Source organism: Lepidochelys kempii, chromosome 3 (assembly GCF_965140285.1).
Source record: "Lepidochelys kempii isolate rLepKem1 chromosome 3, rLepKem1.hap1, whole genome shotgun sequence".
Taxonomy (NCBI): Eukaryota; Metazoa; Chordata; order Testudines; family Cheloniidae; genus Lepidochelys; species Lepidochelys kempii.
In genome coordinates this window covers 102,301,820-102,329,671 of record NC_136382.1, presented here as the reverse complement: position 1 = coordinate 102,329,671, position 27,852 = coordinate 102,301,820, and the positions used below count along the sequence as shown (strand labels likewise).

General features: G+C 41.8%; 2 protein-coding genes across 2 annotated transcripts; both read left to right on the top strand.

The window, feature by feature from the left end:
- The first annotated feature begins 355 nt into the window (after window positions 1-355).
- Window positions 356-1,399, top strand: LOC140908252 (trace amine-associated receptor 4-like). Its single transcript, XM_073335203.2, has one exon. It carries the CDS (start codon window positions 356-358, stop codon window positions 1,397-1,399), a length of 1,044 nt encoding a protein of 347 aa, XP_073191304.2.
- Window positions 1,400-24,657: 23,258 nt separating this feature from the next.
- Window positions 24,658-25,701, top strand: LOC140908251 (trace amine-associated receptor 4-like). The gene has a single exon (XM_073335202.1). It carries the CDS (start codon window positions 24,658-24,660, stop codon window positions 25,699-25,701), a length of 1,044 nt encoding a protein of 347 aa, XP_073191303.1.
- The last annotated feature ends 2,151 nt before the right edge of the window (window positions 25,702-27,852 follow it).

The window sequence follows — 27,852 nt, the reverse complement described above, 5'->3', positions numbered from 1 at the left end:
AAAAATATCCAATATTACTTAGAATTTTTGAGCATCTTAAGATTCAAAAGTATTTAGGAAATGCTTCAGTCTTTTTTTTTTTTTTTTGGTTATCATTGGGCCAAATTCTGCTGTCTCTTATACTGGTGTAAGTCTGGAGTAACTCCTCTAAAGTAAATGAGAATTGTTCTGAATTGATGTTTTTGCAACTGAGAGTAGAATTGGGGCCATTATTTTTAAGTGTTAATCAATTAATCTGAAACACAGGTCTGCAGATGTTGCTACTGTTCATGTCACTTTGTTTATTTTTCCTTTTTCCCCAGGACTGGCTATATTGTAATACTTTGGAAAAAGTTACTGTCGTTGATCCCAAATTATGAATTCATCCCCCCTCTGGAGTCCACAGAATGTGCAGTATTGCTTTGACTTTGTTAACAATTCATGTCCTAGAAATGTAAGGTCTACAATCGGTCTTTGGGCTATGTACAGCTTCATGGTGGGAGCAATAGTGCTCACAATGGGTGGAAATATGCTTGTGATCATTTCCATCGCTCATTTCAAACAGCTTCACTCTCCAACCAACTTCCTGATCTGCTCCATGGCAACTACAGACTTTTTGCTTAGTTTCATGGTTATGCCCTACAGCATGATCAGGTCTGTTGAGTCATGCTGGTATTTTGGAGACCTCTTCTGCAAACTCCATACTTGTTGTGATATAATGCTCTGTACCACCTCTATTTTCCATCTGTGTTTTATCTCTGTTGACCGTTACTATGCGGTATGTGACCCACTGCATTATGTCACCAAGATAACTATCCCCATGATAGTACTATTTTTATTAATTAGCTGGTCTGTCCCATTCTTATTTGCCTTTGGCCTAGTTTTCTCAGAGTTGAATATTGAGGGCATTGAAGTATATGTTGCTTCAATTGACTGCAGTGGTTTCTGTACACTCATATTTAACAAGCTTTGGGGAGTGCTGGCTTCTCTTATAGCCTTCTTTTTCCCAGGCACAGTGATGGTGGGAATTTATGTCCACATATTTACAGTGGCAAGAAAACATGCAAGACAAATTGCTAAAATCCCCAGTGCAATAATATGTGTCTCTGCAAGGACAAACAAAATCTCTGCAAAAAAAGAGAGCAAAGCAACTAAAACTTTAAGTATAGTCATGGGGGTGTTTCTTTTTTGCTGGCTGCCTTTCTTTATTTTTACGATAGCTGATCCTTTTATTAACTTCTCAACACCTGAAGACTTGTACATTGCCTTCCTCTGGCTGGGATACTTCAATTCTACTTGTAATCCAATCATTTATGGTTTATTTTATTCTTGGTTTCGCAAAGCATTTAAAATGATTGTGACTGGTACAATCTTCAGGTCAGATTCCTCTACTTTTACTTTGTTTCCTGTATACACTTAATTAACCAGGTATGGCTTTTATGACTGGATTAGCATTAATAGATGCCTATGCTATTTCTGGAGATCTTTTAGAACAGTTCACATAGTGCCATATATCTTGACAATATTTACAAGAATCTGCACATGCTTTTGGAGAAACTCTTCTGTACCATGTCTCTGTAGGTATTGTTTCAGGATTAGCATGCTGTCTTAGTGAGCTGTTTGTCTGTATAATAGGAAGTGAGAGAACAGTCTGGCAAACTATATACTACATTCTATCCAGCTATGTTCCTGTATACACAGTGATCATTTTGACAACTACACTACAATGTCATTTCTTTGCAAGTACCAGTTTGAGACTCCAAGTGCAGCATTTAAGTAATAATTTATCTAGTTACCCATGTTTGAAAATGTTCTCCCAATTGTTGTGGACCTGATAGCACCACCCTTACTCCAACTGAAAGTATCTTTCTCTAATTATTAGCATGAATAATACAAGATCTCTTGTAGTGAAAGGCTAGTGCTAGTTCATATTTGCCATACTAATGTTGTACTGCTTATGAAACAACAATAAGATAAAGTTTATTTAAAAAACGGGAATAAATAAAATAACTGATAAAATGTCTTATATTTAAGGCCCTACTAAATTTGTGATATTTCAGAAATTGCAGATCCCACAATATTAGGCTTCCCCTGCAATTTTGCCAGACACCAGGGACACGGGGGAGGGATAGCTCAGTGGTTTGAGCATTGGCCTGCTAAACCCAGGGTTGTGAGTTCAATCCTTGAGGGGGCCATTGAGGGATCTAGGGCAAAAATTGGGGACTGGTCCTGCTTTGAGCAGGGGGTTGGACTAGATGACCTCCTGAGGTCCCTTCCAATCCAAATATTCTATGATTCTATGACTGACAACGGGAGCCCTGGGGTGGCTAACAGCCAGGGCTCCTGCTCTCAGCCCCTGGTGGCTGGTGGCCAGAACTCCCACTGTCAGCCCCTTGCATTAATAGTTGCCACAAAATATCTGGATATCAAAAAATTAGCAGGCCTAATATAATACTTGAGTGTTTATATAGAGCAAGGAATGAGGTAGATAGAAATTGGTAAATAAGAACTGGCTCTAGGGCAAGTCAGAACAGCCAGCTAGAATGGTCCCATGGTATAGTTTCCCTCCAAAATATCCCCTTCTTCTCCCTGCTGACCCTGACATGTCCCCCGACCCTGGGGAGCTGGAAAGGAAAGAAGTGAGGCTAGTTATACTGGCCTTTGCATACTTAGACATGTAGGGCTTGATTAGAGAGAAGAGCCACAGAGAGTTGGTTGTAGCTTCCCGATCTGAAGTTGCCCATCTTCAATGCAAGTTATTTCTGTACAGCGATATTAAATCACTGGAGGATTGAACATAGGGGATCACTGTCCCACATCTGACTACACCCTCCCATTCCTTAGGCCGGGCACTGTGGGGTGGGGGAATTGATGCAGGAGGCAGTTGTGCTACCCCAGCCAGCTTTATGCCAATGCAAAATTTACTTGTTGAATGGGAACTCTAGGCTGCCAACCTCCATAGGCTCAAAGGCCACTTTGTGCTGCTTACAGTTATGGAGGACAAAGCAAACCGGAGAATCTGATCTTTCAGTCTTTGTTATTCAGGAACTCTACCATTTTGCCCTTCATGTGCCATGCCATGCAGCATGGTAGCGTCTTCTTTTTTTCCCAGATTCAAAATGACTTTTTAAAATAAATTCAGTGTTTAGTTTTGATATGCAATGAGATTTCACAGGTGCTTAAACAATGTTTTAAAAAACCCTGAGCACTGAGCAGGAGATCAGATAGAGCTCAGGGGATAGACCTATGGAAGCTGTTTTAGTTTGAGGGTTCCCATCTGAGATTCATCTTCTCTCAGTAGCAAACAGCAGCAAAACAGCAAAAGGAATCAGTGAGAGGATATAGTGGGTATCTCATTAACAGTCTTTTTGCAGAGTTTTCATGATCTTAAATACGCATAATTAGTGTGACTCTTCTTAAGAGAACTTTTCAGCTAAAGCTGTTTCAGATAGAACTCTTTGTTACATTCTGGCTTCCAAATAATTGGCAGAATGAGTACTTTGTTATTATACAAAGGCCATGAGTCCCAGGAATTGCCTGCAAAAGAAAGAGAATGCTGCATGACCATCTCTCTCCCATATCTTTTGTATTTCCTTTTCTGGTCAGATTTCTGCAGTGTTCGTCTAGCTGGTTGCATCCACAGCTGATGTGGCAGCTAACAGGCAATGCCAGTCCACTGCTAGCTCCTCCACTCCCTGCTTGGAGATTTTTTTTTAAAAATTGTACTGTTTAAACATACACAACTAAATTATCAGCAGAGGGTGTATTGAAAGTGCAAGAAAAATGCCCATGGATGCTTTGTACTCGCAAACCTCTCCCCCCACCACCCATTTGCTCAATTAAGTGGATATTTGCATACATAGGTCAGGTGACGGCATATCCATGGGCATGATATTACAAAAACTGTGTCATGTTCTGTTAGGGATTTTGCAGCTGGGTGCACATTTTTGTGGGTACAACAGCTGAGTCACTCTTTGAAAAACTGACACAAAATGGTTCATACCGACTGCATTGGAAATCAGAAGCTGCTGCTCGTTCAATCAAATAAAAGATACATATAAGATATGAGCAGTATTCTGATGGAGATACTTGTACAGGTGGATTGGAATGAATTCCTTGCACACTGAGAAGATAATGGAGATGACCAAAAAAAGGACTAAAATCCAGCAATGAAAATCCTGAAATTATGGGAAACTGATTACATGGGATATGCCCACTTCATCCTAATAGATAATCCCTACTCAGTGTTGCAGAGGATGATGGAAAAACTCCTAGATAGGCCACAGGTGGTTATTAGCCCTCGTCTGCCCTACAGTTTTGTTGACAAAAGTCAGGTGTCATTGACAAAACAGTGGAAATGGACATACTACAGTGCTCCTTCTGCCGACAAAACTCTCCAGCTTTGCCAACAAAATAAAACCACCTCGACGAGTGGTGTAGTGCTTTTTGCAAAAAGAAAAGGAGTACTTGTGGCACCTTAGAGACTAACCAATTTATTTGAGCATGAGCTTTCGTGAGCTACAGCTCACTTCATCGGATGCATGCCGTGGAAACTGCAGCAGACTTTATTTATACACAGAGAATATGAAAATATACCTCCTCCCACCCCACTGTCCTGCTGGTAATAGCTTATCTAAAGTGATCATCAGGTGGGCCATTTCCAGCACAAATCCAGGTTTTCTCACCCTCCACCCCCACACACAAATTCACTCTCCTGCTGGTGATAGCCCATCCAAAGTGACAACTCTTTACACAATGTGCATGATAATGAAGTTGGGCCATTTCCTGCACAAATCCAGGTTCTCTCACCCCCTCAGCCCCCTCCCAAAAACCACACACACAAACTCACTATCCTGCTGGTAATAGCTCATCCAAAGTGACCATTCTCCCTACAATGTGCATAATTAAGGTGGGCCATTTCCAGCACAAATCCAGGTTTTCTCACATCCCCCCCCCCCCATACACACACAAACTCACTCTCCTGCTGGTAATAGCTCATCCAAACTGACCACTCTCCAAGTTTAAATCCAAGTTAAACCAGAACATTGGGGGGGGGTAGGAAAAAACAAGAGGAAATAGGCTACCTTGCATAATGACTTAGCCACTCCCAGTCTCTATTTAAGCCTAAATTAATAGTATCCAATTTGCAAATGAATTCCAATTCAGCAGTTTCTCGCTGGAGTCTGGATTTGAAGTTTTTTTGTTTTAAGATAGTGACCTTCATGTCTGTGATTGCGTGACCAGAGAGATTGAAGTGTTCTCCGACTGGTTTATGAATGTTATAATTCTTGACATCTGATTTGTGTCCATTTATTCTTTTACGTGGAGACTGTCCAGTTTGCTTTTTGTGTCAAAGTTATAGTGACAAAGTGTCAGTGTAGACACTGCACTTGGTTATGTTGCTGTAAATGGCCTCCAGGAGGTGTTCCACAAAGACCATCCTGACAGGGGCATACACAAGGTTGGGGCAAGCCTCCCCTCTCCCCCCGTAATCATTGGGCTCACAGAACTTCTCCGGCCCCAGGGGAAGAGCGAGCACCTGTCAGGGTGGAGTGAAGAGTGAGCTCCTCCTGAGGCCAGAGTGGGGGAGGGAAGTTAGAGCAAGTTGTCTGAGTAAGCAGGTGAATTCCTGGATGGCTGATACCATGGACTCTATCTACCTCCTTATTCCTAAACCCCGCCTTCCTGCTTGTTCCTGGCTCCTGTCCTTATCCCACTCCCCCACCTGTTGCTGGTTCTGACTTTCCTGCCTTGCTCCACATCCCTGTTTCTACATCCTACCCCTGACACTGACTCCAGCTTCGACTCCTGGCTTGATTCCTGACTCTGACTTCATTTTTTCCACAGTGATTTTTTTATACAGAACAGAAAATTTCATAATGTTGCAAAAACATAACTTGAAAACTTCAAATGCCATTGGAAAAAATTGTCCAAGACCTTGGCCTTAAAGTCTTTATGAAGACAGTTTTTTGGAAGTTTTTTCCCCCTTAGGGTAGATGACCTAGAATACTTTTTGGCTTCTGCATTGGAATGGGTGTATCAGTTTAGACACAATTGGCTCCAACTTTAGTGTAATCCCCTTTCAAAGATCCACAACAAAGATCTGCCTCCCACCTTTGCCATGGCTATCTCACAGAATCATAGACTTTAAGGTCAGAAGGGACCATTATGATCATCTAGTCTGACCTCCTGCACAACGCAGGCCACAGAATCTCACCCACCAACTCCTGTAACAAACCCCTAACTTATGTCCAAGCTCTTGAAGTCTTCAAATCATGGTTTAAAGACTTCAAGGTGCAGAGAATCCTCCAGCAAGTAACCCATGCCCCACGCTGCAGAGGAAGGAGAAAAACCCCCATGGACTCTGCCTATTTGCCCTGGGGGAAAATTCCTTCCCAACCCTAAATATGGCGATCAGCTAAACACTGAGCATGTGGGCAAGACTCACTAGCCAGACACCAAGGAAAGAATTCTCTGTTGCAACTCAGATCCCACCCCATCTAACATCCCATCACAGACTATTGGGCATATCTACCGCTAATAGTCGAAGATAAATTAATTGCCAAATTTAGGCTATCCCATCATATCATCTTCTCCATAAACTTATCAAGCTTAGTCTTGAAGCCAGATATGTCTTTTGCCCCCACTGCTTCCCTTGGAAGGCTGTTCCAGAACTTCACTCCTCTGATGGTTAGAAACCTTTGTCTAATTTCAAGTCTAAACTTCCTGATGGCCAGTTTATATCCATTTGTTCTTGTGTCCACATTGGTACTGAGCTTAAATAATTCTTCTCCCTCTGTGGTATTTATCCCTCTGATCTATTTATAGAGAGCAATCATATCTCCTCTCAGCCTTCTTTTGGTTAGGCTAAACAAGCCAAGCTCCTTGAGTCTCCTTTCATAAGACAGGCCTTCCATTCCTCGGATCATCCTTGTAACCCTTCTCTGTACCTGTTCCAGTTTGAATTCATCCTTCTTAAACATGGGAGACCAGAACTGCACACAATATTCCAGATGACGTCTCATCAGTGCCTTGTATAATGGTACTAACACCTCCTTATCTCTACTGGAAATACCTCACTTGATGCATCCCAAGACCGCATTAGCTTTTTTCACGGTCATATCACATTGGCGGCTCATAGTCATCCTGTGATCAACCAATACTCCGAGGTCCTTCTCCTCTGTTACTTCCAAGTGATGCATCCCCAATTTATAACAGAAATTCTTGTTATTAATCCCTAAATGCATGACCTTGCACTTTTCACTATTAAATTTCATCCTATTACTATTACTCCAGTTTACAAGGTCATCAAGATCTTCCTGTATGATATCCCGGCCTTCTCTATATTGGCTATGTCTCCCAACGTTGTGTCATCCATGAACTTTATTAGCACATTCCCACTTTTTGTGCCAATGTCAGTAATAAAAAGATTAAATAAGATTGGTCCCAAAACCGATCCGAGTAACCTCCTTTCAGCCTGACACTTCACCTTTCAGTGTGACCCGCTGTAGTCTCCATTTTAACCAGTTCCTTAACCACCTTTCAATTTTCATATTGATCCCCATCTTTTCCAATTTAGCTAATAATTCTCCATGTGGAACCGTATCAAATGCCTTACTGAAATAGAGGTAAATTAGATCCACTGTGTTCCCTTTGTCTAAAAAATCTGTTATCTTCTTAAAGAAGGAGATCAGGTTGGTTTGGCATGATCTACCTTTTGTAAAGCCATGTTGTATTTTGTCCCAATTACCATCGACCTCAATGTCCTTAACTATTTTCTCCTTCAAAATTTTTTCCAAGACCTTGCATACTACAGATGTCAAACTAACAGGCCTGTAGTTACCCAGATCACTTTTTTTTTTTTAACTTTTCTTAAAAATAGGAACTATGTTAGCAATTCTCCAGTCATACAGTACAACCCCTGAGTTTACAGATTGATTAAAAATTCTTGCTAATGGGCTTGCAATTTCATGTGCCAGTTCCTTTAATATTCTTGGATGAAGATTATCCGGGCCTAGCAGTTTAGTCACATTAAGCTGTTCGAGTCTGGCTTCTACCTCGGATGTGGTAATATCTACCTCCATATCCTCATTCCCATTTGTCTTTCTACCATTATCCCTAAGATCCTCATTAAAGACTGAGGCAAAGTATTTGTTTAGATATTGGGCCATGCCTAGATTATCCTTAACCTCCACTCCATCCTCAGTGTTAAGTGGTCCCACTTCTTCTCTCTTTGTTTTCTTCTTATTTATATGACTATAGAACCTTTTACTATTGCTTTTAATTCTCTTTGCAAAGTCCAACTCTACATGGCTTTTGGCCTTTCTCACTTTATCCCTACATGTATCCCTCAGTAAGGTAGCTTTCCTTGCTAATCACTCCCATCTTCCACTCCTTATAGGCTTTCTGCTTTTTCTTAATCACCTCTCTGAGATGCTTGCTCATCCAGCTTGGTCTACAACTCCTTCCTATGAATTTTTTCCCCTTTCTAGGGATGCAGGCTTCTGATAGTTTCTGCAACTTTGACTTGAAGTAGTTCGAGGCCTCCTCCACATTTAGATCCACAAGTTTTTCAGTCCAATCCACTTCCCTAACTCATTTCCTTAATTTTTTAAAGTTAGCCTTTTTGAAATAAAAAACCCTAGTCACAGATCTATTTTTGTTTATCCTTCCATTTAGTTTGAACTCAATTAGGTTCATGATCGCTCGAACCAAGGTTGTCCCCTACAACCTTTTCTTCTATGAGGTCCTCACTGCTCACCAAAACCAAATCTAAAATGGCATCCCCTCTACTTGGTTCAGCAACTACTTAATGAAGGAATCCATCAGCTATCGCATCTAGGAAAATCTGAGCCCTATTATTATTACTAGTACTTGTCCTCCAGTCTATATCTGGGAAGTTAAGTCTCCCATGATCACACAATTTCCATTAGTATTTACTTCATTAGAAACATGAAAGAGGTCTCTATCCATATCCAAATTGGATTTTGGCAGTCGATAGCACACACCAAGCTCTATCCAAGGGGAGGCTCTAGTAGCTTTCTTCCCCAATGTGATTTTTGCCCAAACAGACTCTGTCTTATCCATTCCATCGCTTCTTATTTCTTTACATCAGCGTTTCCCAAACTGTGTTCCGCAGAACACTGGTGTTCCGCATGATGTGAATAGGTGTTCCGTGAAAGAACCTAGAATTTAATTTTGACTCTTGCACTTGATTTTTGTACTACTTTATACACGCTTTCCAGTTAGAAATTGTTAGTTCAAGTTATTTTAAATTTGTATTTTTGCTTTGTTTTATAAAATAAATTTGAGCATAAATAACGCATTTTTTAATTTGAAAACCAAACGACTACAAAATAATATTATAAGTGTTCCGTAATAGGCTAAAAAGCGTTCTGTGGCCAAAAAAGTTTGGGAAACGCTGCTTACAGTCTACCTCACTGATATACAGTGCTACTCCACCACCTTTGCCTTTATTTTGGTCTTTCCTGAACAGCACATACCCTTCACTACCCATACTCCAGTCATGACGACTATTCCACCATGTTTCTGTTATCCTTACAATATCTGGTTTCACTTCCTGCACCAGTAGCTCTAGTTCCTTCATTTTGTTACCTAGGCTCCCCGCATTAGTTTACAAACATCTTAATTTTTTCTGTTTGGCTTCGCTCACATTCTTCACCCAATTGGGCACAGACATTCTACCGCCAATATTACCTATTAGCTTGGTATGTACACTGCCCTTCTGCCTTATGTCCATTCTCCTACCCACGGCTGTATCCTTTCTTACTTCATTTTCTTCCCTCTCAAAGAGAAAATCTGGCATGGAGATTACTTGGACATCTCCGAACCATCTCCCCCGAATTCCTAGTTTAAAGCTCTCTTGATCAGTTGTGCCACCCTCCATCCTAGAAGTCTATTTCCCCACTTACTCAGGTGAAGTCCCTCCCGAGAGAACAGTCCTCTGTCCATGAATGCTTCCCAGTGGCCATACATCCCAAAGCCCTCCTTATAGCACCACTGCCTGAGCCATCTGTTGAGCATTATAATCTTATCCCACCTTTGTTGTCCTTCTCTAGGAACAGGTGGAATCCCACTGAAGATCACCTGAGCCTCGATTTCCTTAAGTGTCTTCCCCAGCCTGGCATAGTCTCCCTTGATACGTTCCAGTGAGAATCTAGCCATATCATTTGTTCCCACATGAAGGATAATCAATGGATTCTTTCCTGCTCCCGTTAGAATCCTCCTCAGCCTCAGGTCCACATCCCATATCTTAGCACCCGGCAGACAGCACACCCTTCTGTTCTCTGGATCAGCTCTTGTTACAGGCCTGTCTGTTCTTCTCAGTAATGAATCCCCAGTCTCGTAGACCTGCCTTTCCCTGGCAATGGTGTGATTCTCTAGTCTATCCCCTGTTCCCTCTGGCCGCAAGTCCTCTCGATTCCTATTGTCCCTTGCAATCCTCTGCAACCCGTCCTGTATCCTCCTGGGGCTCATATTTAGTCCTGTTATCTCCATTGATTCTTGCCTTCTTCCTGTAGGACTATCTGCTCTTCTCTTCTTCCTTGCCTTCTCACCTTCAGTGACCACCTGCTGTGCCCCTTCCTTATTTTCCAACTCTGCAAACCTGTTCCTAAGCTCTATTTCTCCTTCACTGCCACATCTTTTCCTCTGCCTGGTTCTCTTAGTCACATGCTTCCACTGTCCACTTTCCTCACCCAGCAGTATCCCCTCAGAGTTCTTTGGTCCTGCTTCTATCTGCAAGGCTGAGCTTTTCCCTTCAGCCTCCTCATGTCTTTGCTCCATCATCTGCTCAACCCCCCTTCTAAACTCAACCAGAGTCTCAACCTGCATCTCTAATCCTCAGATCTTCTCTTCCATCAGCTCTATCAGGTGGCACTTCATGCAGACAAAATTCTTTTCAGGTACCCCCTCCAGGATCATGTACATGCCACAGCTTCTACATCCAGTCATCTTCATAGTGTCTTCCACTACTTGGATCACTACCACTGCTGCCTCTGTATCTGTCATAGCCTTCCCACCTAAATCCTGTTAGCTGGGAAACACAAACCAAACCAAACCAAAACACCAGCACCCACAGCAAAAACAAACTCCTAACGAGCACCAAAACACTGCCAGACCACCACACACTCCCTTCACTAGCCTGTCTGCTCCTTTGCCTGGCTCTTATTCTTCCCTACAAACAACTCCCACTCAAACACCCCTGTTAACAGCTCTGTTTCCTGGCTCCTGTACCACTGCAGCTGTCTGTACTGCTGTCTGACTGGCTGGCTGGCTACCTTTATAGGACCCCTAGTCAGAGAAGCCCCACCCCCTAATCGGGGCTCAGCTTCTCTCCCAGCACACTGCCCCCACCAGCCTCTATAAATACCAATACAAATATCTACAAACTCCCACTCTCTCTGCAGCACCTCTGCAGTTCCTTTCCCACTTTTTTTTGTGGGGGGGCAGTTTTGGCACACAGTGCACTTGGAAAACACTTGGCAGGAGCAGAGGGAATGAGAGGCAAAAGAACATCAAGGGAGTGGGAGATGGGTTCTGGTGAAGAAAAGCATTGTGCAACTGAAGGAGCGTTAGTGAGGGAACCAGAAGTAGGGAGGAAGGTCTTGTTTAGGGAGCTCATAAAGGACCTAGAGCTGCAGGTCAAGGAAGCAGATATTGTGAGGAATGTCCAGGTGAGAAAGGGTATTTTTGGGAGTCTATGACAGATTTGTGGGTAGTCATGGAACCATGAATTTGTCCTCAAGAGAAGGAGGGAGAGATTTGTGGATATGAAGGGTTTAGTCTGGGAGCCAGGAGCCTGTTTTAAAATTCACAGCTATGATGTGGGGAGCCTGGAGCACATTTCTGGATAGTCTTGGAGAGATTGTCCAGGGTCCCATTAAACCAGGCTATTTTGTGGTACTGGGAACTTACTCTGAGTCAGAGAAAACCAATAGACTGTCAGAACATCTATGGGGAGGGAAGCTTGTAATAATCACCTTTTCTGGGTGATGATAAAATTTCAGTTTGTCGGGAACTTGTTGTGGGATTGAGGCCAGGACAGGCTCTCACTGGGAAATATGGAAGATCCTGGGACGTAATCCTTGGTTCTTGGGGGCCTATTAGCGCGTGGTGGAGGAAAAGTCAAAGGAGGGCTGGCATCTGCAGGAATGAGTGGGGATGGAGGGATGTTACAAGAAGACATGGCCAGGAGCTACTAGAACCCTTCCAAGTGAAAGCCATAGGCAAAGGGGTTCATTGGCATCCTCTGAAAGAGATCTATAGATTTTATGGGCAAGTGAGCATGTGTGTGTTTAAGATTCATTGTTCTTTAAAACAAGTGACGTACTGTTGTACAAATAATGCTTTGTGCATTCTCCCAGGCGTGCTATTCATCTGAGGGACCCATCTCTCCATCTGGATTAAATAAGGCATTGATTACAATAACAACAAAGGAACCAGCTGCAGGAGTAAAAAGAGAATGCAGGCAGAAGTCCAGCAACAGAGTGGGGGCTACCCAGTTTATTGCACCCAATGCAGCATGTATGATTACCTGCCCTATGGGCAGGTGGCATGTGTGCATTCGGTGAAAGGAGCTCCTGGCCCTCAGAGACTGTGTATGGGCTTTGGACACCAGGATGGCTGAGCTGGAGGAGCTAAGGGAGACAGAGAGGTACACAGATGAGACTTTCTGGGACACAGTAGATTGATCCCACCCCCGGTCTGACAGCCTCTGTGCTGTTGAGGAGGATGAAAGCCTCAGGGAAGGAGAACATCCAACTGGAGCAGAAGGAAATGATCCCATAGTTGGGACCCTCCTACCAGATGATGATGTGGTATCCTCTCACACTGAGGATACCTCTCTGGGGGAGGGAACTCCAGTTATTCGGAACAGACAGGTATTAGTAAAGGGCAATTCAATCATTAGAAACATAGATAGCTGGGTTTGAGATGACTGGGAGAACGCATGGTGACTTGCCTGCCTGGTGCAAAGGTTGCGGATCTCTCGAGACATCTAGATAGACTTATGCATAGTGCTGGAGAGGAGCTAGTGGTCATGGTACATATAGGTACCAATGACATAGGGAAGGATAGGAGAAAGGTCCTGGAGGCCAGATTTAGGCTGTTAGGTAAGAGATTGAAGTCCAGGACCTCCATGGTAGCAGTCTCTGAAATGTTTCCAGTTCCATACACAGGGCCAGTTAGACAGGCAGAACTGTAGGCTCTCAATGTGTGAATAAGACGCACTGAGGTGTAGGGAGGTGGGGTTCAGAATTAGGAACTGGGGAAACTTTTGGAAAAGGGGGCACCTATAGAGGAAGGAGGTTTTGGAACAAATTGATAAACTAACAGAAATAAGTCACCAGGACCAGATGTTATTCACCCAAGAGTTCTGAAGGAACTCAAATGTGAAAATTGCAGGACTATTAACTGTAGTCTGTAACCTATCATTTCAATCAGCTTCTGTACCAAATAACTGGAGGATAGCTAATGTGATGCCAATTTTTAAAAAGGGCTCCAGGGGTGACCCTGGCAATTACAGGCCAGTAAGCCTGACTTCAGTACCGGGAAAACTGATTGAAACTATAGTAAAGAATAAAATTGTCGGACACATAGATGAACGTAATTTGTTGGGGAATAGTCAACATGTTTTTTGTAAAAGGAAATCAGGCCTCACCAATCTACTAGAATTCTTTGAGGGGGTCAACAAGCATGTGGATAAGGGGATCCAGTGGATATAGTGTATTTAGATTTTCAGAAAGCCTTTGACAAGGTCCCTCACCAAAGGCTCTTAAGCAAAGTAAGCAGTTGTGGGATAAGAGGGAAGGTTCTCTCATGGATTGGTAAATGGTTAAAAGATAGGAAAAAAGGGGTAGGAATAAATGGTCAACTTTCAGAATGGAGAGCGGTAAATAGTGGTGTCCCCCTGGGGTCTGTATTTGGACCAGTCCTATGCAGCATATTCATCAATGATCTGAGAAAAGGGGTAAACAGTGAGGTGGCAAAATTTGCAGATGATACAAAACTATTCAAGATAGTTAAGTCCCAGGCAGACTGTGAAGAGTTACAAAAGGATCTCTCAAAATTGGGTGACTGACGGTTTAGGAAGTTTTAACTTGCAATATCTTTGGTTCTAAGACATCTACCAAAGACTTATACCAGGAATGACCAGAGCTTTTAGATAACACTGTATGTGAATATAGCTCACAACCATAAACATGGCCCCCAGGAGGAGACCCTTTCCTTTTAGTTATGTATTAAAGTGGTAAGAAATGAGAAGAGATTCTGAGAACATGATAAGAAATAAAAACTCTGGTAAATACTACTGACCCAGATTATTTCTGCCCAATGGAAGGGTGAGGTTTTTAAAGCAACCTACAGTGTTGGGAGGCCCAATTCCTCTAATTTTATTTAGGCATCTTTGAGCCAAAATCCTGAAAGACAACATCAGAAAAAGTCCAGGAAATACTGAACTACAAATCACCAAACCAGTTCTCATAATGGATACTGGAACATTCAGTGAGCTGCCATTATTCAACTCAATCTCCATCTTTCTCAAAGCAGTTAGATCAGACAGACCCCTAACTTGACAATACATCCTTGTCATTTACCTTCCAGAACAATCATATCTGCAACTAAATTGTCAAAGCCTTTTGTTTGTTTTATAGAGTTGGTAAGCTTTTAAAATTCTAATATTATCACTAGACTGCTCTGAATGTATTTGTCAGGGTTCCCTCCCCATTCTGAACTCTGGGGTACAGATATGAGGACCCGCATGACTGACCCCCTAAGCTTATTTTCTACCAGCTTAGGTTAAAAATTCCCCAAGGTACAATTCCTTTCCTTGTCCTTCGATGGTATATTGCTGCTACCACCAAGTAAAAGAATCACACCTGCAAAATCAGGATGAAAGATAAATTTGCAGGGTAATAAAGAAAAAGATTTAAAACACAGAGGATTCCCCTCTAGGCTAGCTTCAAAGTTACAAAAAACAGGAATAAAACTACCTTTTATCACAAGAAAAATTCACAAGCTAAAACAAAAGATAATCTAATGCATTTCCTTGCCCTTACTTACAGTTTTTTAAATCTTATATGAATCATCCAGCAATGCCCCTCTGCCATGCACATTGGCCAAACTGGACAGTGTCTACGTAAAAGAGTAAATGGACACAAATCAGATGTCAAGAATTATAACATTCAAAAACCAGTCAGAGAACACTTCAATCTCTTTGGTCACTTGATTACAGATGTAAAAGTAATTCTTCAACAAAAAAACTTCAGAAACAGACTCTAACGAGAGACTGCTGAATTGGAATTAATTTGCAAACTGGATACAATTAACTTAGGCTTGAATAAAGACTGGGAGTGGATGGATCATTACACAAAGTAAAACTATTTCCCCTTGTTTCTTTCCCCTCCTACTGTTCTTGTAAAGTGCTGGAAATGGCCAACCTTGATTATCACTATAAAAGGTTCTCCCCACCCCCCACCCCACTCTCCTGCTGGTAATAGCTCACCTTTCCTGATCACTTTTGTTACAGTCTTTATGGTAACACCCCTTATTTAATGTTCTCTGTGTATATAAAATCTCCCCACTATATTTTCCACTGTATGCATCCGATGAAGTGAGCTGTAGCTCACGAAAGCTTATGCTCAAATAAATTGGTTAGTCTCTAAGGTGCCACAAGTACTCCTTTTCTTTTTGCGAAGACAGACTAACACGGCTGTTACTCTGAAACCTGTCATTCAGGTATGCTTTCAGGAGATGTTTTACCTGCTGGTCTCTCTCTCCATCCAGAGAGGGAACCAACAAAGAGAGCCACAAACAAACCTCCCTGCCCCCCAGATTTGAAAGTATTTTCTTTCCTCATTGGTCCTTCTGGTCAGGTGCCAACTAGGTTATTAGATCTTCTTAACCCCTTACAGGTAAAGTGATTCAGTACATCTGGCCAGGAGGGATTTTATGCTACTGCATACATAAAGTTTGTTACTCTTCCCACTATATTTATGACAGTACTTCCCAGAAATTTTTCTAAAAATCTGTTAAATATAGTAAAATCTCTTTTACAAAAATAAATGAGCAACTAAGTAATGACAAGTATTTTTTCTGTTTTCTATTGTTTATTTAGTTGTATATAAACACATTGTTGACATGAAAACTTATAAAATTTTTAAGCCTGCAGATTTTTTTTAATCACTGCACGTCATAGTCAGGTTGTACATATGTTTTTCCGTCACAAACAAGATAAGGAACAAACTGTGGTGTATGCTAGTCAGTTACAGTTAAAGAACAGGTTGCATATAGCTAACAGGAAGATTATCAGTGTGAACCTGAGGCAAAACACACTAAAATCAATAGGGGCTTTACATTGACTTCCCTAGGTTTTGAATGAGGGCTTATAAGTAAAAATACAACAAAAAGGGTTCACACTAGCAAGTGTTACAGATGAAAACAGTATGGTACAAAGCATGAACTCAATGAATTAGTTCCTTGCATACTGTAATCAGCATATTTAACAAAACAAAGCCAAATAACTTAATGTTTTGCCACCAACAGAGTTTCATATTAGTAAACTTTTTCCATAACAAGAATACACTTTATTCAATATACAAGAATGAACTTGCCAAAGTACAAATGGGGTACGTCATTGGGCTTAGCAGTAAGTATGTTCCCAGCATCTGAATATTTCATTATGCGTGCCTTTTTTATTAATCTAAGAAGTCCTTAATCTCTATCCCCAATTCAGAAAAAACAGCAGTATTCAAGGCAGCCCTAAAGCACATGCTTAAGGGCTATCTTGAATAGAGATGCACTTAAGAATGTGCGTACATGTTTTCCTCATTCAGTGCATCTATGATACTCACTACCTTTATCGAGAGTGACATTCAACCTCATTTCATTCATTCACCATCTGTTGTTCCCTCCGTTTTATTTTGGAAACTGCTGTAGTATTAGAACAAGCCATGCTAATTCCAGGAAAAATAGAAAAACTAAAAGTGCAGGAATTATTTCCTCCAACCATTAAAATCACAGTTAACTGGTTTGAGAGGGGATTGAATAAACCTTACACTTTTACCCCAGCAACAGGGGAGAGAAAAAGTCACATGATGGAGTCATCTGGAGGTGACATCAACTTCTCTGGATTCCCCACCAGAAGAAGTACTGATAGAATATCAAACCCGAGTGCATTAGGCAAGCTGTTGTGCTAGATAGAGTCTTTTTGTTGCCTTGGGCAGAAACCGAAAATTCTATCCTCATCCTCCTGTCCACTCCATCCATCAGTAGAAAGTAAAAATATTACCCCCATCACACACCTGGAGGTTGCTTATAGTGTGAGCAAGCAGGCAAAACTGCAAATAAGCAAAAGAATGCATTGGACACTGTCCGAGTGATCGGCGTGGTATACAGTGGGCCACAATGAAGCACAGAACTGAACCAAATCGAAAGACATCTGAGAAAAATTATGAAAAAAAATCTGTTGATATATGTTGTCACTGTTTGGATGCTGGAGGTTACCCTGGGAATTTGTTCACAGATGATTTTATCTCACTTGCAAAGTGAGAATAGGACTCTCTATATAATTTAAAATATATTCTTCAGATCCTTTGGGTTATTTCGTCCTTCCCCACTGAGAAGAAACAGGAATCACAGTTACCTACTCATTGCCTCCAGCCTTGAACTCTGAACTACCAGCATTGCCTTCTTAATAAACTTGAGCTTTCTTCTCTGGGACCATTTCCTCACTGTCATAGACTCTATTTGTGGGCATTTGAGAAGTAGCCCAAGAATGGTGTAGTGGTAGAGCAGGAAGCTTCCCCCACAAGCTGGTAAAGTTCTGCAGACTCTATTGCACATCCTATCTTTGCAGCAGCCCTGAAAGGACTTGGATATAGCATCACAACACTTTAAATACTGGAGTCACTATGCTGATGGAGGAAATGGGCCACCTGTCATTAAAACCCCTGGGCTAGATCCTCAATTTTTTTTATGTAATGGATGAGCCTAGCTACATTATTTCTTTATTCAGGAGCTCTGTGAACAGTGCTTTGGGCTGGAATTTTTGACATAGTGGCAGTGGCAGATTTAGAATTAGTGGGTCCCTGTGCGCAGCTTCATTTTTGCCCCCCCACCCCCTTTTCAGGACCCAGCCAAGAAAAAGAACATTCTCTCATAGCTCTCCCCCGTTTGTCATTTTTACTTCATCCTCCTCCTATATATAAGTAATGGGGGGGGGACTGTGGGGGGGGCAGGCTCTGGGCTGGGTCAGGGGTTCACACACCCCTCTTTCAGCGACTCCTAAGTGGGGGAGGCAGGGGGTCTCTGTGCGCCGCTTCCTGCAGGCGCCGCCCCTGCAGCTCCCATTGGCCGCTGTTCCCAGCCAATGGGAGCTGCAGAGTTGGCGCTTGGGGCGGGGCAGCATGCAGAGACACCCCCCTCCCAGGGGCCACAGGGATATGTTGGCCGCTTCCGGGAGTGAAGCGGCATGGAGGGAGGGAGGCAGAGTGGGCAGGGAGCCACCTTAGCTCTGCTAGTGGCACGTCTCTGCACGCCTCTTGGAGAGAGGGGGGCAGCGGGTCTCCGTACACTGCTCGGGGTGGGGGCAGCATCCAGAGCCACCTCCCCCCTGCCGCCAGAGGTGCACAGAGATGTGCCAGCAGCCGGCCGCTTCCAGGATCAGCGTGGGGCCACCAGCCACGGCTTTCAGGCAGCCTGCCTGAGCCCTGCTGCGCCGCCAACTGGGACTCGGGGCAGGTTGTCAGATATTTGTCCTGCATTTTGGGAGCTCCTCTGTTGTTAGGGGCCCCATGCCACTGCACGGTTTGTTTCATGGTAAATCTGGTCCTGCATATTGGCACTGACATTACTAAGCAAAGGTGGCCTGCAATTGCTGCTATCTCCTGATTTCATCTGAATTGTTAATTACACAAGTTGCAGTTTTTTTCCTAGGCTAATCGGGTTTTCATATGTTCCAGTTGTGTTTTTTATTATGCACAGTAGCCTTAATTTGGCAGCTGTAGAGTTGTTAGGTCAATATGTGATTTTAAAAAATGAAAATACACTTCTCCAATCAATGCTGGGTATGTAGGTGGGTGTTTACAGTCAAATGTTTTCCCCATTTGCCTATGTGGCACAGGCAGATCAACAGCGCATGACTGCATTGTGTAGGAGTGTCCACCATTCATGTAGAGGGTGGCATTTCCTGCCAAATCATTCATTTCCCTCCTTTCCATCATTGTCTAGTATCAGGTGGATAGTGTCAGGAACTCAGCTGCCTCCCGGCTTGCTCGCCTAGCAACCCAATAAACTCTCACTAAGTGATTGTGCTCCCCAGCTGGTCAGCAGGAACAACAGATCACCATTTTAACCCTGGAGTAACAGCAGCACAGTGATGGCTGAGTGTGTTCCATGCCTGTAGCTGTGTCAGACTTGCTTCTTGTCCAGCCCTTGCACCAACCTCTGCCGGCTTCTGTGTCAGTTCTCGTCCCTGCCTACCTATGAACTTCTGATCCTTGGCTTGTCTCCTGACCAGGCCTCCAGTTCTGTCCTCTAATTCTGTTCCAAACACTAGGCCGGACCCTTGCTCTGACCACTAGGTCGCACCACCTGCACTTCAGTGTATGCCAGATATTCTTTTGAATTACTACTTTGGATCACAAGCATTTCCCACCCCTACCCCCCAACTCCCCGTTGGTGTAAATAAATCCACTACAGAAATAGTCTTAGTCATACACAATCCTGACACACAAAAATAATTGTTCATAACCTTCTACGTGTGCCCAACGCATCAGCATATTTCTTCCATGAGCCATGTTGTGCCTGATAGTCTGATGACCTCTATGTGTCGTGTCCTGAAATCATGTTTACCAAAGAGGTATTATGATTTTACTCTGGCTCTGAAATGGACATTTCCTCTAAAAAGGATCATTCAGGTTTCCTCTTATTTATGGCTGGCACATGTTATTGCATAGTTTTTATTTGGTGATCCATATATCTGCTGTACATGTTTTGGGCTGCTTGACCACATTGTGAAGAGCAGCCATATTCACCCTCCAAGAATTGCCATCTCTGCCCTGGTTACTCCCTTTGTCATTTAGCCAGAAGCTATATGCTCAGCAGCTCACACTTCTGCTTAATACAACATTTCTCCCACCCTACTGCTCCCCCATTAATAATAATATTAGTATTAATAACTTTGGTTTAAAAATTTGGAATCACCCTAAAACCTAATGTGACCCAAAATCTTGAGTTATTTTGGGCCAGTTCTCAAAGCCCTTCGGAGCCTTTTGTCACTGTTGGCCTGCTGACACCTCTCCTCTGTATTGCTCCTACTTCCAGTTTTTGATAACAGCAGATTTGGAGATTTCTCCCTTACTTTCCTCCCTTGGTTATGTAATGTAAAGGCTAAGATATGTTCTGCCCATTTTTACTTGCGTTTATCTGTGGAACCTAGAGATCTCTCAGACAGGTTAGGGTCCCATCAACACTAGAAAATAAGGGGTTTCCCCCATGGAAAATATCAGTGAAAGTGAAAAATCATCCATTTTGGTTGCAAAATGCTTGTGGTTTTTGCCACTCTAACGCCTCCTGGGGGCTCTAGTTCAAGTGCCTCAGGCCCCATTCTCCTCTATGGGCTGCGCTCCCTGGTTGGACTGTATCTTCTGTGATGTGCCACAGTCTCCCCTTTGGCTGAGTGGCGGTTAAATAGCATGAGAGTTCCATGGTGATGGTGCATTATGGGAGATGAAGTCTGGCTGTGGAGAATTGGAGTGGCATGTGGAGAGAGGAGAACCGGAGTGCCAGACACTGGAATTACAATTCCCATGAGGTACTGTGGCAGCATTTCAGATCTGAAATATTTTGGCTTGTGGCCGTTCAGTTTTTAGATGAGAAATTGAAAATTTCCACTGAAAACAGACACTTATTGCACACCCAAACACACACACACAGACACAAAAGTGTTTAGCCAAAACCCCAGTTTTCTAATAAAAAACTGTTTTGACAGAACATTTCCAACCAGTCCTACTGAGCAGAGTAAATGACAGCCTGTGTCCCATAAACTTTCTAAGGTAAAAGACCTTCCATGGCTTTATATTTAACATATTGAAGCAGAGGCAAAGTTCATCCTCCCATTTCCAATAGGGCTGTGAACCAAATCAAATAATTTCCTCACTGGGTTGTTTGAGCATAATTTTTTTCAGTTGCAGCAGCAGAATGAAGAGTTACAGAGTAAGTCTGCCAAAGGAAAGACACATAGGAGACTAGTGAACTCCTCAGAGACAGCTACAGGTCTTCTCTGCTGTATATATACTAGCAGCAACCCAGTTAATCTAATAAAAAAAGAGGAAAAAATTCAAATGCATTTTTATTGAGTTTTGCCACAAATGAGTCATATGGAGAAAAAATAATCAAATGAGCTTTGCAATTTAATAAGAAAAAGAAGATTTATACACACTTTACAGGTAAGCTGTAAAACTATTCATTGTTTGAATCAGAAGATTTTTCTAACTGAAATAATAGACTAGAAACAAAAGCAAAAATCTCAGCCAAAAATGTTTTCAGTGAAGAGATGAACTATAGTGAGAGGTCAGGTAAAAACATCTTCTACTCCAATGTAATGATGTAACCAACTGCATTTTGTAAAATACTAGAAGAACTGCAATTTATTTGATTTTCCAGTCTTAATAGTGGAATTACTGTATGACAAAGAGTTTCCTAATTATTCTTTCAGAGGAAATGTTTGTCTCTGTATCATAAAAATAATTTGAACCACTAAGTAAAATAAAGAAGTCAACTGAATCTGAAAAGGTCTGGCAAGATCATTCAGAAACTGACTAGAGAAGGACAGATGGATCATCTTCAAGAACTTATGCTACACCAGTGACAGATAGAACATCAGTAAATGGTGTTAATGAGCTGATAATTACCAATGTGAGGACTGCAGGGCTGGGCTAGAAATGCTGTTTTTCATGAGATTGCAGTCTCTTACTGAGCACACACACACTGTGCTATTTCTTATGCATGTTAATGTCATATATTCTTTCGAAGTATTAAAGCACAATAATACACTAATATAAAATCCTTTCCTGCAAATACTCTTATTCACTTGTGGATAGACTTATTGATTTCAGTGGTGCTGCTTGTGGGAGAAAAGTTATACACATGCTTCTATGCATGTAGGAATACAATTTACTAGACATAATGTCCAATATTTCTTCCATCAAAGTCACTGTTAAAGTGCTCAATGAATTTAATGGGGTAAGGATATAGCCTAATATAAATCTGATATTTTCTAAATCTTTGGTGTCAAAAGTAGAGAGAAGAAAGACTACACAAAATTAAGCATATATACAGCATAATTGGCTTTGCTTTCATATTAGAGGATTATTTATATAAGATAAAGAACCCTACTATAATAACTCTACATTTTGATATCAGCCTGGCATACCTGTTTTAAACCTGTAATATGTTTATAATGGTAAATGTTCATATTCTTATCATGCAATGGAGTTTCCAAAGGATTTTAGAAAAGTATGCCAGAAAGCTTTAATGTACTCTGTTGTACAGAAATAGCTTTATATGAACCTGACAAGCTGGGAAAAAGAAAAGAAAAACAGGAATAGGTGAGGGACAAATAAAGGGGATAGATAACATAGGAGAAGGGATATGGACCTATAGAATTGAAAGGAGGAAGAAATGGGGCTTGCAGAGGGGATAGTTGATTTGATTAAAATCTGTATTCTGTTGAAGAATGAGCCCCTGAAGTGTACATAATCTAAGTATCTAATTAAATTTGGGGATCTTGTAGCATGAGAAAACCCCAAAACTTGAGTCTTCTGGTTTATGATGTTGCTATTGTTGGAATTACTGGGGAAATACAATTCCTTAGGTTACTACTGTGAAATAATGTTAATTAAACTCCCAAAAGCTAATGACATATACATAGCATGTGTGTACATTTATGTATATGTGCGTATGCATGCACACACTAGCATATACGATGTACCTTCTCAGGCCATAGTGGCCACCTTCAAACTCCATCACTTTTATTCTATTAGAGTAGAACCTTAGAGGTACGAACACCTGAGTTACGAACTGACCAGTCAACTACACACCTCATTTGGAACCAATAGTATATAATCTGATACTAGAGAGGGGAAAAAAGCAAATACTATACAGTACAGTACTGTGTTAAACCTAAACTCCTAAAAAATAAAGGGAAAGTTTTAAAATAGGAATTTGACAAGGTAAAGAAACGGTTTTAGTGCTTGTTTCATTTAAATAAAGAAGGTTAAAAGCAGCATTTTTCTTCTGCATAGTAAAGTTTCAAAGCTGTATTAAGTCAATGTTCAGTTGTAAACTTTTGAAAGAACAGCCCTAATGTTTTGCTCTGAGCTACGCACATTTCAGAGTTACGAACAACCTCTGTTCCCAAAGTGTCCGTTAACCGAGATTCTACTGTATACACTAGGAATTGTGTAGCAGTTTGCTGGCATAAGGAATAGCATGTAGAGGAGAGTGTGCAGACTGTAATGTGACAAATATGGTTTCTTCCTCTTACACATGTATATTTGTAATAGTAAATACTGGTTAAATAAAAACAGAGTATTAAATAACAATTATCCATAATACACGTGTGATACCGTTCACTAAACTGGTGGGTTTTTACCTTTTTTCAAATCTTTCAGTGCTTTGAGGCACAGATTGTTCAGCACACGTGAATGACTCCTCAGCACTATGCGATTATATTTCTCTTAATCCTAGCCAAGTATGTGTTGAGGGTATGCACCTCAGTGGATTAATATTACAAAGAGAAACTTGTCTGCAAGTATTCACTCAGTGACCTATTGGCAAGGATGCTAAATAAGGAAGGTGTCAGTGAGTTTTCACTCTTTTACCTTGAGGTCTGGGCACCTTGACAAAGTGTTGCACGTTAAAATCATAGAATATCAGGGCTGGAAGGGACCACAGAAGGTCATGTAGTTTAACCCCCTACTCAAAGCAGAACCAATCCCCAAGTTTTGGCCCACATCCCTAAATGGTCCCCTCAAGGATTGAGCTCATAACCCTGGGTTTAGCAGGCCAATGCTCAAACCACTGAGCTATGCCTGCCCCCTCTTTATAGCATCAACCATTTTGAGTTCTCTGATGCTGTAATGTCTCTCGTGAAAGTATGGTCAGTACTTTCAGGAACAAAGATCTCTGAGGAGAGCTGTGCAGATCAGGTGAGTATCACATGTTTGAGGCTTTCATTTTGCAAACCTCTCATCATAGTGCTTATAGTGTTGAATGTAAACTCCTTAGCAAAAATATCCAATATTACTTAGAGTTTTTGAGCACATTAAGATTCAAAAGTATTTAGGAAATGGTTCAGCCCATTTTTTTTATTTTATTTTAATTTTTTTGGTTATCAGTGGGCCAAATTCTGCTATCTCTTATATTGGTGTAAGTCTGGAATAACTCCTCTAAAGTAAATGAGAATTGTTCTGAATTGATGTTTTTGCAACTGAGAGTAGAATTAGGGCCATTATTTTTAAGTGTTAATCAACTAATGTGAAACACAGGTCCTCAGATGTTGCTACTGTTCATGTCACTTTGTTTATTTTTCCTTTTTCCCCAGGACTGGCTGTATTGTAATACTTTGGAAAAAGTTACTGTCGTTGATCCCAAATCATGAATTCATCCACCCTCTGGAGTCCACAGAATGTGCAGTATTGCTTTGACTTTGTTAACAATTCATGTCCTAGAAATGTAAGGTCTACAATCGCTCTTTGGGCTATGTATAGCTTCATGGTGGGAGCAATAGTGCTCACAATGGGTGGAAATATGCTTGTGATCATTTCCATCGCTCATTTCAAACAGCTTCACTCTCCAACCAACTTCCTGATCTGCTCCATGGCAACTACAGACTTTTTGCTTAGTTTCATGGTTATGCCCTACAGCATGATCAGGTCTGTTGAGTCATGCTGGTATTTTGGAGACCTCTTCTGCAAACTCCATACTTGTTGTGATATAATGCTCTGTACCACCTCTATTTTCCATCTGTGTTTTATCTCTGTTGACCGTTACTACGCAGTATGTGACCCACTGCATTATGTTACCAAAATAACTGTCCCTGTGATAGGACTGTTTTTACTAATTAGCTGGTCTGTCCCATTCTTATTTGCCTTTGGCCTAGTTTTCTCAGAGTTGAATATTGAGGGCATTGAAGAATATGTGGCTTCCACTAATTGCAGTGGTTTCTGTGCCTTCATATTTAACAAGCTTTGGGGAGTGCTGGGTTCTCTTATAGCCTTCTTTTTCCCAGGCACAGTGATGGTGGAGATTTATGTCCACATATTTACAGTGGCAAGAAAACATGCAAGACAAATGGATAAAATCCCAAGTACAATAAAATATGCCTCTGCAATGACAAACAAAATCTCCACAAAAAAAGAGAGCAAAGCAACTAAAACTTTAAGTATAGTCATGGGGGTGTTTCTGTTTTGTTGGCTGCCTTTCTTTATTCTTACGATAGCTGATCCTTTTATTAACTTCTCAACACCTGAAGACTTGTACATTGCCTTCCTCTGGCTGGGATACTTCAATTCTACTTGTAATCCAATCATTTATGGTTTATTTTATTCTTGGTTTCGCAAAGCATTTAAAATGATTGTGACTGGTACAATCTTCAGACCAGATTCCTCTATTCTTACTTTATTTCCTGCAAATACGTAGTTAGCCAGGTAGTTAGCAGTTGCCCACCACTGCTCTATTGGTAAACTATACAGTACATTCTATCCAGCTATTTTCCAGTGATCATTTTGACAGCTTCACTACAATATTATTTCTCTCCAAGTACCAGTTTGAGCCTCCAAGTGCACTGTTTTAGCATTAATTTGTTATCTAGTTGCCCATGTTTGAAAATAGATGCCACCCTTACTCTAGTTCTCAGCATGAATAAGGGTAACAGAACTAAGCCCAAAATCTTTTCTCTGGCTGAAAAACTGATCTTTATCTACATACAAGCTACCCAAGCCAGTCTCATGCACGCCAATGAATGAGTAATTAAGTCTCTGGCGGAAAAGTGTTCTGAATGTTCACTGATTCAGTGTTCGGTTTGCGTTGTAGCTGCTGAGCAATCACCTCTGTCTCCATGCATTACCAAAGTAGCCGAGATCAGCTGAGAACCGTATGAGTCCCAAAAAAGATGTGTGGGCTCGGAGGATGCCATGGGATGTTGTGAAAGGCCAAAATTATCACTGGGTTCAAAAAAAGAACTAGATATGTTCCTGGGGGGACATGTCCATCTATGGTTATTAGCCAGTATGGGCAAGGATGCATCCTGATGCTCTGAGTGTCCCTAGCCTCTGGCTCCTGTCGGTGGGACAAAGAAGATCTCTTGTGGTGATGGGCTAGCGCTAATTCATATTTGTCACATTTGTCACATTAATTTTGTACTGCTTATGAAATTATGAACCTTCATCCAGAGACAACAATGATAAGATAAAGTTTAAAAACTGGGAATAAATAAAAAACTGATAAAATGTCTTGTACTGAAGGCCCTACTTAATTTGCGATAATGCGGAAATTGCAGAACCTGCAATATTAGGCTTCCCCTGCAATTTTATCAGCCACTGGGGGCTGACAGCGGGAGCCTAGGGCTGCTGATAGCCCCACTGTGAGCCCCCAGAGGCTGGTGACGAGGGTTCCCATTGTCAGCTCCGTGCATGTCAAGGCTCCTGTATCTCCATTCTCCAGAACATCCCCTTCTTTTCCCTGACACGCCCCCTGACCCTGGGAGCCGGGAAGGAATGAAGTGAGTCTGGTTATACTGGCCTTTGTATACTTAGACATGTAGGGCTTGATTAGAGATAAGAGCCACAGAGAGTTAGCTGTAGCTCCCCAATGTGAAATTGCCCATCTCCAATGCAAGTTATTTCTGTACAGCGATATTAATGGATTGGACATAATGGCTTCCTCTCCTTAGGCCGGGCACTGTGGGGTGGGAGCAGTTGATGCAGGAGGCAGTTGTGCTACCCCTGCCAGCTTTATGCCAATGCAAAATTTCCTTGTTGAAAGGGAACTCTAGGCTGCCAAGCTCCATAGGCTCAAAGGCCACTTCGTGCTGCTTCCACTTATGGAGGACAAAGCAGACTGGAGAATCTGGTCTTCTAGTCCTTGTTATTCAGGAACTCTACCATTCTGCCCTTCATGTGCCATGCCATGCAGCATGGTAGCGTCTTCTTTTTTCCCAGATTCAAAGTGATTTTTAAAAATAATTTCAGGGTTTAGTTTATATAGGGGGTGCGATTTGACAGATGCTTAAACAATGTTTTAAAAGATCCTGAACACTGTGCAGGACATCAGACAGAGCTCAGGGGATAGACTTACAGAAGCTGTTTTTGTTTGAGCGTTCCCATGTGAGATTCATGTTCAGTCAGCAGCAAAATGCAGCAGAACAGCAAAGGGAATGAGTGAGCTCTGGGGAGAGGATATAATGGGTGTCTCATTAACATGATCTTAAACACCCATAATTAGTGTGACTCTTCTTAGGAACTTTTTGACTAAAGCTGTTTCAGATAGAACTCTTTGTTAAATTTTGGCTCCCAAATAGTAGATAGAATGTGTACATTCTTATTATACAGTAAGGCCTTGAGTCCCAAGAATTGCCTGTAAAGGAAAGAGAGTGCTGCATGACAATCTCTCTCCCATATCTTTTGTATTTCCTCTGCTGGTCAGATTTCTGCAGTGTTCGTATAGCAGGTTGCATCCATAGCTTATGTGGAAGCTAACAGGCAATGCCAGTGCACTCATAGGCACCAACTTCCTCTCTCCCCCAGGGGGTGCTCGACCCCCCCTCCACCCCAAGCCCTCCCCCACTCCTCC

What these genes read in the sequence shown, in the direction of transcription:
- LOC140908252 (XM_073335203.2), top strand. Translation starts at nt 356, where the DNA reads ATGAATTCATCCCCCCTCTGGAGTCCACAGAATGTGCAGTATTGCTTT.
- LOC140908251 (XM_073335202.1), top strand. Translation starts at nt 24,658, where the DNA reads ATGAATTCATCCACCCTCTGGAGTCCACAGAATGTGCAGTATTGCTTT.